At 47.9% G+C, this 12,380-nt stretch overlaps 1 gene segment (V, D, J or C); it reads left to right on the top strand.

The window, feature by feature from the left end:
• Positions 1–235: 235 nt before the first annotated feature.
• Positions 236–577, top strand: LOC132389539 (T cell receptor beta variable 30-like). The segment is given in 1 exon segment: positions 236–577. A coding segment is annotated over 1 exon segment (342 nt).
• Positions 578–12,380: the final 11,803 nt, after the last annotated feature.

Below are 12,380 nucleotides of genomic sequence, written 5' to 3'. Positions count from 1 at the left end.
GCGTCTCTGTTCCTTTCAGATTCCCCCTCACTTGCGTTACCTTCCGCTAGTCTCGCAATCTTTATTTATTTAGTTACGAATCATCGCGTCCTCACAATATCTCCCTCAGCCGCCGCCTCTAAATTCCGTCCACCTCTGGAGCTCTCCCGAATTCAGATCTTCTCTTTCCTTCCCTCAATGTACCCTCTTTCATCCCTTCCCAATTAACCCTGGTGTCCGTGTTCATTCCCCACCTATGCCACCCCCGTCTCTTTTTCGAGACGCGACCTCGGTGACAATCCTCCAGACATCGGATTTTTCCGCACTTCCTGGCCAGAAGGTGGCGCTTCGGTGCACAGTCGAGGGTAGTAGCAGTGCTGGTGACGTGTTGTACTGGTACCGACAATACCCGGGAAAGGGTCCGGAGAACATGTTTTACTCAACGACAGCTACGTACGTCCAGCCAGAGGGATTGGTCGACGGTTTTACGGCGGAGAGATCGCAGAGCAACGAGTGCTTCCTGAAGTCCGACAAACTGGAAGCGAATTCTTCGGCCGTGTATTTCTGCGCCTGGAGTGATCACGGCGGCTCAGAGTGACGGGGCAGCTGTACAAACACCTCGCCGTCAGGAGGCTCGCTGCTGTCAGCAAAACAGGAAACACGATGCCTGTCAATCATATGGTGGTAGGTGGGTCTACGTAGAGCGCGCCGAAGAGTCCAATCAGTGAAATAAGGGGCGATGTTTTTGTACAGTAACTTTAAATTCCCTCCTCTTCTGAAGCATCCGGTTGGGAGAAGACAATCCGCACACTCAGCGTTCCAATCCAGTCTTCCTTGTCACGTGCGGTCTTCCCACGCATCTTCGGTCTGGGAGGATCGGAACCTTTCAGTGCGCCAAAAATGTTCAGGACCCAAGATCAATTTCAAGCTCCTTATTTTCTTTGTCTATTGGTGAATGCACAGAATACGGGGAGTACTGGACGGTTCAGGAACAGATGAAGCAAGTGACATAAGGGTTTGGCAAACACAACGGAAATTGTGGGGAATGTCGAGGGACAGAGGGACCTCGGTGCAGGAAGATAGGAGAGTGCCGGTTAACAGGGATTGTTCAGAAACAGGGAGGGATTGGATAACAAGGGTAGGACACACACAGTAAATGGCCGGGATTGTCCAGGTACATAGAGGCCTCGGTGCACGAAGATAGGAGAGTGCCGGTTAATAGGGATGGTGCAGAAACAGGAAGGGATTGGATACCAATGTTCGGACACGCGCCGTGAATGGTGGGGATTGTTCAGGTACAGAGAGGCCTCGGTGCAAGAAGATAGGAGAGTGCCGGTTAATAGGGATGGTTCAGAAACAGGGATGGATTGGATAACAATGTTCGGACACGCACCGTGAATAAGAAGTCTACATCAATGCAATCGAGCTAGGTGTGAAAGCACAGGCTGCTACCAGTAGGGGGCGGATAAACACTGTGCTAAAATTTATGCTGGATGTTTCTCGGGTATGTAGAGGGTCACATTACTTCTGTAAAAGTGAATTTTCTGTTCGGCTAGTGCTAGGAGCCAGAGCTGGAAGCTCAGGCAGGGAGAGGAGGAGAAACATTGAATGCCAGAGACTGCTCTATGCAGGACACAATGTGGTTCATAAGGTTCAAAGTATGACACTCACTAAAGAAATTATAATTTTGTTTGTCTCCTGGCACAAGGATTTAATAAACACACCATGAATGGTGGTTATGGTGAGCAACAGAGGGCCCTCGTCGTACTGGGGAGTACACAAACTGCAAATAGTGGGGATTGTCGAGGGACAGAGGAAAATCGGTGTATGACGCGAGGATACACATCATGAACTGTGATGATTGTCCAAGCAAAGCGGGACCCCGTTGTGCGAAGATAAGAGTTGGCCGGAAAATGGTGGTTGTGAAGAGATGTGGAGGGTTGGGATAACGAGGGGAGGGCACACACCGGATTTGGAGATGATCTGATGGTGCATACAGCTTGGTGGGTGTCGGCTGAGTTGGGGTTGTCAGCTGAACTAGGTGTGTCGGCGGATTTGGGATTGCGCGCTGATTTAGGGTTTCCGGCATATAATGGGGTACCAGCGGATTTGGGATTATGTGCGAATAGCTATCTATCTATCGATCTATTCATCTATCTATCTATTTATCTATCTATCTCTCAACCTGCCTACCTATCGATCTATCTGTCAATCTCCCTATATATCTATCTATCTATCTACCTACCTATTTATTTATCCATCTATTTATTTATTTATTTATTTATCCATCTAGTCATTCATTTATAAATCTGTTTGTTTGTTTATTTGTTTGTTTATTTATTTATTTATTTATTTATTTATTTATTTATTTATTTATTTATTTATTTGCTTACTTACTTATTTCACAGAACTTGGTGTGGATCTTGGGGTTTGAAACAGAAGAGAATCGTCAGATGCAGGAAGATGGAAAGCAGCGGTGCTTTGGGCGGCTGATCGAAGAATGGATGAGCGAAATTTGGAGAGACTTTCAAGGAGGCACACGGGAATGATTCCGACGTTTCGCGCAGAGACATTCCATCAGGAGATGTCTGCTGTCAATCAGCGAGTGGATGCCGAGGTGTCGGCGTGACAGATCAGGTGACGGGCGTATACCCGAGGTCGCACCTTCGCACTTCCTGCCTTGTGACTAAGGATTCAAGTCACTGAACTAGAATGGAAAAACAACGATGTATCATTGTGAATTTATAAACCGCCGATGAGACCTCAGTTGGAGCTTAGTAACCTCTTTTTCGTCCACGTATCCAAAAATGGATGAGCTGAAATTGTTTCAAAGCAGTTGATCAAGAATGTTTCCAAACGTTACGTGCAGCTATATTTCATCACTTCTTGCCTTCGCTTGCTTTCGGATTCAAGTCACTGAACCCAGCGTGCGCACAAATACTCACATTCAACTCCTGAAAAGAAAGAGTTCAAATTTGATTCAAGCTTAGTGGATCTGCAGAACAGTGCGGTGCAGAACAGAAGTTTAGAAGAACAAAGCGAATTCAGGCTGGAACCTGGTCAGAGCATGATGATGTAAATGGGCACACATCCTTGAGGTTAGATTCTGGAGAACGGTATCGTCTTTCTGACAGCTCTCTCTCTCTCTCTCTCTCTCTCTCTCTCTCTCTCTCTCTCTCTCTCTCTCTCTCTCTCTCTCTCTCTCACCCTATCTCCATGCAATCGAGCTACGTTGAAGGCACAGGCTGCTACCACCAGTGGGCAGACAAGAACTGTGATAAAATTTCTACTAGATTATTCGAAGAGTGTGAAAAGGCAGATGTTCTTTCTCTTAGTCTTTTTTTCTGTTATGCTACGTGTCAACTAGTGTCAGAGTTCAAGGTTCGGGCAGAGAGAGAAAGAGAGAGACTGACTGCTCTGTGATTAGCACAATGTGTTTCTTAGGCTCATCATATGGTGCTCATTGTGAGGCTCTTGGCTTCTGCGAAAGGGAGGTGAAGTGTGGCCCCTCTTCTTGCACCTGTTGTGCAGATTACCGAAATTACATAGACGTGGGAGCTTAAATATATCGTAGACAGTGAGATAACCGAATCGTTTTGGAGCAGATAAGGGGCGTGGACAATCGACACTTCCGCAAATCGACATACGTCACTCATATAAGTAACAACCGGGGTTGAAGTGAATGGATTATTTCTCGGCTGCACGCACTGTCATGACTGAGAGAATAAACCCTCCAAGAAGGATGTTTCTGTTTCTGCTCTTTATTCTCTCCTTCCACTGTGAGTAAAAGCTGAAAATGCTTTTTTTAAAAAATTCTCTGCTTCCGTATACCGTTCACATTCCCGTCACCTGTCGACTTGTACTCATCATTTATTTAGTTCGAGCCGTCGTTTCCGCACACGATCTACCCTCTGCGGCAGCCTTTAAATTCCAATCTCTTCTCGGGCTTTCCCGACTTCCATCCTCCTCTCTGATTCCCTCAATGCACCCCCTTTCTCCCCTTTCACATTGACCAGCCACTCCGTGTTAATTCATCCCGTTCTGTCCCGCCGTCTCTTATTTCTAGACGCGACCTCGGTGACGATCCACCAGATTCCGGCTTTCTCCGGAACTCCCGACCAGAAGGTGACCCTGAATTGCACAGTCGAGGGTAGTACCAGTGCTAGTAATCAGTTGTACTGGTACCGACAATCCCCGGGAAAGGGTCCGGAGAACATGTTTTACTCGAGGATTGCTAAGTTCGTGCAGCCAAAGGGATTGGTCGACGGTTTTTCGGCGGAGAGACCTCAGAAAAATGAGTTCTTCCTGAAGTCCGACAAACTGGAGGCGAATTCGTCGTCCGTGTATTTCTGCGCCTGGAGTGATCACGGCGGCTCAGAGTGCCGGAGCCGCTATACAAAAACTCTCACTGTCAGAAGTGTCGTTGCGGTCAGCAAAACAGGAAACACGACTCCTGTCAATCACAGTATGGGGTGGGTCTACCATTCAGTCGTGCGCCCCGTAGTGGCGAATCGATGAAAGATGTGGAGGAGGTACAGCTTTACTTGTCCTCTTCCGAAGCATTCAGATGAATGAAGATAATCCGCTCTCTCATCTTCCCACTCCGTCTTTCGTTAGTCTTCTCACCGATCTTCAGTACGGGTTTTCGTCACTTTTTGAATGCGACCGATAATGAGACGAGAAACTCGTGGAACATGAAGTGACGCGTCCTCCAGGGGCTGTGTAGTTGCAATGGGGCTCAAATCCTGTCACGCAAAACGCGGATGTACAGGAATCCCAACAGATTCTCCTCACACCGGGGGGATGGATCATACCTGGGGACAAATTGAACGTCTGGCTCAGGACAGACGGTTCTTTCGATCAGATGTCGGCGCCCTATGAACCTTGAAAGGGTTGCGGGGTGCAGTGAGTAGATAAAATATATATTAATGAGAAACAGGACCTTGTGCCCCATTTGCTATCGCATCTATTTCCCGATTCAATTGTGATGGGTCAGGAAGAGAAAGGAAGAGGTACACCGGCTCCAAATATTCAGGGACGTCTTCCGGTAAATTATTTCCTCTTCCTGAGTGACAGCCCCGCCTTTCGACCCACCAGGAACGTGTTGCCCAATTACACCTACGTGACCAATTAACCCATCAAGCCCCAGGTCAATGTGGGAGGAAACCGGGACACCCGGAGAAAAGCCCACCGGGTCCTGCAGAGAAAGTTAATACAGATTGCAGTGGTAATCGAACCCGGATTCGGCAGCGCTGGAAAGCGATTCCACCAACCGCTAATTCTCCGTCTCATTCCTTCCTCGAGTCTACGATACCTGCCGTGTTCGCGTTATCTTCCCTCTGAAGAACCATCTCCACTCTCTCTAACTTCAACCCTTCTGTTTCAATTTCCCATCTACGCCGTCACTCTCCCCTCCCCTACCTCTCGGAACGCCTACATTCATGCAGCCCCTTCCTCTTCTTTCTCAGAAGCGCCCTCGGTGAAGATCCACCAGGCACCGGCTCTCTCTGCGTCCCCGAGCGGGGAAGCGGAACTGGAGTGCACACTCGCAGGCGCTGCTAGCTCCGTTAACACGTTGCTCTGGTACAGCCAGCTGCCTGGCAAGCCGATTCAGAACCTTACTTACTCTACGCTTGCCGGTCACCAGGAATCTGCGGGGCCTGTGGACGGTTCCGCCGCAGAAAGGCCGAATAATAACGAGTTATACCTGAAGTCCCCAGGCCTGGAGGCGGGGTCCTCTGCCCTGTATTACTGCGGCTGGCGTGTTCACGGCAACAAAGAGAGGCGGCGGAGCTGAGCAAAAACCTGAGAGTCTCAGGGGTCGCGACCGCCTGCCGATGCCGCAGTGCTTCAGCTGTCAATCAAACAAGGAGGCCGGGTCGACCAGGCGTGAGCAGCGGCACGGCTGCCAGTGAAAGTTAGATGTGTTTGAATTTTTATTCGTACAGACAGCGACCCGACCAGGCAGAAGAAACTCCCCTCTATTCCGCCGGGAGAGGTCTAATCAACAGCTACACATCTGAGACCTACACGACCACGGAAACCAGCAGCACTGTCTCGCACTCTCACCCCGCTATCTATTTCTGTGCCGAGAGTAGCGCCCAGAGCCGGAGAAGGCGAGTCGCTGCTGACAAAATCCTTCCGCCCTCTCGCTGTCACACTTGGGGTGAGAGAGAAGATTGACTTTCCGTCTCGACCGGCTGGCTGGTGCTCCCTCGGACACTGTACACTGGCTCTTCCTCCACGCTCTGTACTTACTGGCGTTTTGGATCAGTTGACGTGAAATGTCACTATCGCCTGCTGTTCCCGCATACCTTCCGTCTGTCCCGGCCGTTCCCCTCCATACAATATCCAGGTGGCTTTATCCCATTCGCTTCCTGTCTCAGCCCTACAGACACCATTTTTCCTCTAATCTTCTCTTGACCTTTCCTACCGTTTCTCAAACAGGCCGCTTACTTTGAGCGTCTGTTAAAGTGGCGTTTAGTTTCTGGAATCGAAGCGAAACACGGTTGAAGCTCTATTCTGGTTTCGTATCCCTGCCCTCGGGAACATTGGGCAATCATTTTAAACCGGTTTCCCATTGATGAGCGCCTTCCAGCTTCAAATCGTCAGAACGTATCTGCATTGTATGAACTCACCTCGGGCATCATCGTCAGTCCGAAGGCGTTCACCGTAGCGGAAGTGACGTCATCTCAACAAAAACAACGATAATCTCATTCCTTTATCAGACCACACAGATAGACTTCCCTGAGAGTTGGCTCTGAGCTTCACATGGAGGAAATATCCTCATCCTGTAGATGATGGTGCGGAGGATTGTTTGCCTCCCGCTGATCGTGGCGATGATCCCAGGTAAGTACAAATCACAGATCTCGGGGAAAGTGTGTTGAACGACGTGCTTCAGCATCGCACGTGGTTGGGCTTGGCAGATCTTCTGGACATGAGGCCGAGGTTTGATGCCGGCCTTGTTAGTCAGGAGCCGAATGTGAAAACGCCTTCCCACTGATAAATCCTTGCCGCGCTGGTCGAACAGACCCGATTAAAATTGCGCGTCTCCTTCAGTTTCGGTAAGATCGGAAGAGGGTATCGGGATTACTCCGAGGGTGAATGGGGATCTGCGCCAAAATTGAAACTGGACGAAAGGAGATTATGCTTAATGGCATTTAACCCCGCTTCCTCACTGCGGTTCGAAGAGTCTCATTTTGTCTGAATTAGAGGGCATGTGTGTCAGGATGGTGTGTTGCGCCAATTTCACGGTGCAGAATAGTGTGAAACTTCGGGTTAACTGGAGAGTGGACAGAATATTTTGGGAACTCCAGCCCGTTCCTGCTGTCTAGATCACACGCGAGCTGATCAACAATTAAGAGAAATTGGAGACTAATCGATTTTCTGTTTTACAGGGATTCTGACCGTGTTCGTTGACCAGTCGCCTCTCTCCTTGTCAGTCGGAGAGGGAGAGACGGCCAGCGTCTCGTGTAAGCTGCTGAAAACGGACTATACACGAATGTATTGGTACAGGCAGCGACCCGGCCGGGCAATAGATTGTCTGTTCTATTCTGTTGGACAAGCTTCGGTCACGAACTATACATCCGATTCCTTCACGGCGACAAGACCCAGCAGCACTCTGTTTAAACTGAAACTGGGACGGGCATCGGCCTCTCACTCCGCCGTCTACTACTGCGCTTGTAGTAGCACACTGAACTTCAGATAACGAGTCTCCCACTACAAATACCTTCCAGCCTGCAGCAGGGAGGTTCAGTCGCCATGTTGTACCAGTAGGTGGCAGCACAAGACAGTGTTCGGCTGCTCCTTTCTGTCACGAACGAGCTGCACTCGGCTGCATTTCCGCGCGTGCACCTGCTATGTCAGATATCACATCGACGAGCAAAGGGGCATTGATGGATAACGCACTGTTGTACCATCTGCTCTGCAATTGACAGCGGGAAACCGGAGAGGGCCCTGTCCACAGCTGAGCACATCGATCAAACTTCCCCTCTGTCCGTCCACCTCGTTACCTCAGTCAAGGAGCCGATGATAATAAAGGCTCCAGTCACCAATCCAGCAGGATCTTTACCGTCGTTACCCTATTCTTATGTTCGAGGATGGGACAATAATGTGGATTCTCGCATTCACAATCTACCTTTCTGTAGTCCTGTTCACCCACAATGCGGTTTCCTATGTCGGTTTTAAATATTATTGATGAGCCTTATTCTACACCAGTACACTGTGATCTGTATGCAGGACCAGCTTTTCACTGTAACTCCAGACAGGCAGCTAGTGTAAACAAATTTATTAATTTACCTTTCTCTATTTCAAATCAAAATGTTATGAATTGATCTCTGCGACAAGCTTTTCACCGCATAACTGCGCAGGTAATTCTCTGCGGCCAAGAATTGTAATTCCAAATCCCTATCACTTTACTCTATCAGTCCAACCTTTGACCTTTCCCTTCAACCTGACTTCACCTATCACATTCCAGCTGGCCATTAACCCATCCCGCAACTTTTAATTCAGGCAGCGTCCTCCAACCCCCTTCCCGTGCACTTTTCACTCTCAGTCCTGATAAACGGTCTCGGCCGGAAGCATCCAATGTTACACTTTACTATAAGGCCATCAAGAGCGCTGGAGCACTAGTTTCCGGCCACAGTCAAAACGTTCCACCTATTCACCAAAAGATGTGGAATCTGCGTTTAGCCACTTGGGGGCAGCAGCACTCTGTGTATCGCTGCACATCGCCCTGATCGAACTGCACACAGCAACGCGCAAAAGTTATGACGGTGCATCTGTAAAATTTGCCCTACGGACGCATCTGTACAAATGCTAATATCTGGCACATGCATCTATGCCTTGTATACTTATGTAATTAAAGGGAGAAACCTCGGTTTGGTGACTTCCTGGACCTAATAAAATGGCAACTCACAGTATGTTGGTGGTCCTCTGCCCTTGCAGGAAATCCGCTGCAAGGTTCAACATATTGTGCATTCAGAGATGCTCCTCTGCACACCACTGTTGCAACACGTGGTTACTTGAAACACTGCCGCCGTCCTCTCAGCTTGAAAGAGTCTGACCGTTCTCAACTGACATCGGCCATTAACCGGGCGTTTTCATCCACATAATTACCACAAGAGCGTTTCGAGCCATTCTCTGTAAACACAACAGAAAGTAGTGTGTGAATATCCGAGGATTTCAGTCGTTTCTGAGATAGGCAACCTCTCCCGGATTGGCACCAATAAGCATTCTCCAACCAAAGTAAATTAGATCACATTTCCTCCCTATTCTGATGATTGGACTGAATCGCAACGGAGCCTCCTGACCATCTCTGCATGTTTTTATGTATTGACGCTGGAACACGATTGGCTGATGAGACATTTGCATTAACGAGTGGGTGTAGAGCTGTCGGCTAAAGTGCAGAGCTGTCGGCTAAAGTGGACACGTCATCTGGGTAATTTGAATGAAAACGTGGATGGATACTATTGTAATTTTGAAAAGGGCACAATGATTGACGGCGTCATGATTGTTAGAGCGGGTTCTCAGCGGAGAAAGCGGGATATCTGTGTAGTCATTGCGTATCTGAAGCTGGTAATGATGCCACGGAGTGTATGTTGTGTTGTTTTTATAATCACCTCTGCAGACCTTCGCTGCAACTTCTCATCATTCGCAGTATTCCGTCTAGAGGAGCGATTGCCCAACACGAGGCGGGAGCACATTGAGCTGCAACTGATCTTTCGCTTCTTTCCTGCCAGAAGACAAACGACGTTCTGTGTTTGCTTTATAACCACAACTTCTGCATCGACTCGCCACGAAATTCCTTGTGACATTCACGCGCTTTCAGTCTGCAGTTCCAGAGTCAGTGAATCAGTAGACACACACAAATGCATTATGGATAATTCCGTATAATTAGGTGAGATAGATAGATAGATAAAATCATACATACATACATACATACATACATACATACGTACATACATATAGAGATCCATAGATAAATACACAGAAACATACATAGATACTTAGCTATGTGTGTGCGAGAGAGTGTGTGTGTGTGTGTGTGTCTGTGTGTGGGAGTGTGTGTGTGTGTGTGTTTATGCGTGTGTGTGTGTGTGTGTGTGTGTGTGTCTGTATGTGAGTGTCTGTGTGTTTATGCGCGTGTGTGTGTGTGTTTGTGTGTGTGTCTGTATGTGTGTGTGTGTGTTTAAGCGTGTGTGCGTGTGTGTGTGTGTGTGTGTGTGTGTGTATTCCTGTATTTATGTTTCCTTAATCAAGCGACTCTGCAGAAACTGCGACCTCCACTCTCTTTCGGGTTTCTACTGAAGACAAAGGAAGAACGTACCGCCCATCAATTACACAGGAAGTGATAGACGTCATAGGACCAATCGACAGCAGCAACTATATCGAGCAAAGCAGTACATTTCTTAGGAAAGCTTGTCTTCAACGGCACTCCACACCAAAGTCCGCCAGGGTCTACTCTGCAAACGATGATGCGGGGAACATATTGTCTTCCGCTAATCGTGGCAATGATCCCGCGTAAGTCAGGTTAACAATGGTTCTGGGGAAGTTAATACAGTTTTAGAGAACGGGCTACCATTTGTTGAGAGAGATTAGACTCTAATTGAATTTCTCTCTTGCAGGGATTCTGGCCATATATGTGGAACAGTCAGTTGGAATGGGAGATTCAAGCACCGTCCAATGCACGCTGCTGAATTCGGGCTATGATTATATGTATTGGTACAGACAGCGACCGGACGGGGCAACAGAAGCTCTATTCTATTCTGTTGGGAAAGATTTCGTCAACAGTTACACGTCGGAATCCTACGCGGCAACAAGACCCAGCAGCACTTTCTTTCAGCTGGAACTAAAGAATGCCTCGCACTCTCACACGGCCGTCTACTTCTGTGCCTGTAGTAGCGCACAGAGGTTGAGAAGTCGAGCCGCCTCTGACAAAATCTGTTCTGCACAATCACTGAAGGCTCAGGACCCGCTGTCGCTCACTACCAGAGGTCGTTGGACATTGAGCCTCAATATCCAGATGCAATTGCTTTTTGATTCTTCCCATCTGCACAACCCAGTAGGTAATATCAGGAAATCAGATCAGGAGAAAAAGGTACTTCACACAAAAGGAAACCGTGAACGTGTCGAATTTCGTACGAAGTAGAAGACGTTTGGCGAACCCTCTTGGAGCCACAACAACATTTACAACTGAATTGGTTAAATTATTTGCAGGGATAGCGTTCAAAATATATTTTTTTTACTTCGTCTATGGCGGTAGTAACAAATCTATGTTGTGCTTGTCGAAATGATTTATAACTGGATTAACAATTATGTTTCAACCCTCATGAACGGCTCCAGCAAACCAGTCAGGAAGGGAATTTGTTCACCCTTGTGTTCAGGTGTAGCCCGTCCGTTTTGTGCGTGTCGTCCCTTCCCCAGAACGGATACCAGTGACATCTCAACAGATAAACGGGAAGTAGAATTATAGTTCGATAATAGATTGGTAGAGAGATCTATCCATAGACAGATACAAAATTAAACAGATGGATGGATAGATGGATATACAGATAGATTGATAGGTAGATAGATAAAGAAATGGAAGAGAAGGATAAAGTGGCTGAGAGAGACTGATAGAGAGAAACAGACAGAGAGGGAGAGAATACAGGAAATAGTAAACAGCTGGAGACTAATAACTGCGACTTTATTGGTTATGGTTTCTAGACCTCTGATTAGTTAACCAATCAAAAGACGTGCCTTTCCTACTTCTGCTTCTTCACAGGCACGCACATTGTCGTTCAATACCAAACTGTATTTCCATCTTCGCCCTTCTATCGGCTTTTGAACTGTAATTGTGTTCGTGCATGACGCGCAGGAAGTGACGCAGCTGTCAACTGGCCAGCAGCATCGCAGTAGTCCAAACAGGAAACGCAAAGTGGTTCTCCTGAATGCTGGCATTGCGCTAACCATTTGATGGTCTCTAACTCGGGCCGATGATGGCACGTGGGACACGTTGCATCCTAGTTATTCTGCCGTTGAACCCAAGTGAGTCTAAACAGCACAGATGCACAGTAAGGTGTAGCGTTCTTGGTGGACTTACGTCGTGCGGTATTGCCCGTGGTTTAGCTTGGGAGAGGGTCAGAACCTTCGTTCGAACTTGTGGCCCTCTATTGCAAGGTCAGACCACCAATGACCAAGCACCAGTGGACGGCCGTCCCTCTCCCCTTTGTGTTCAGTCGTTGAAATGATAGTTCCTCTATTGTTAAACACGGGATTAAACATGGAACAGGGCGATTATATTTTCATCCGCGGTACAGTTGTGGGTTTGATATCCGGATCCTAAGCGGTGATCAAATTCACGTAAGTTGTCCGAGATCCCGGTGTGATGTTTCACTCTGATCTCGGGTCGGTTAATTTGG

Source organism: Hypanus sabinus, unplaced genomic scaffold (genome assembly GCF_030144855.1).
Source record: "Hypanus sabinus isolate sHypSab1 unplaced genomic scaffold, sHypSab1.hap1 scaffold_594, whole genome shotgun sequence".
Taxonomy (NCBI): Eukaryota; Metazoa; Chordata; class Chondrichthyes; order Myliobatiformes; family Dasyatidae; genus Hypanus; species Hypanus sabinus.
Note: the sequence above shows the minus strand (reverse complement) of the source record. Positions and strands in the feature narration are given on the sequence as shown.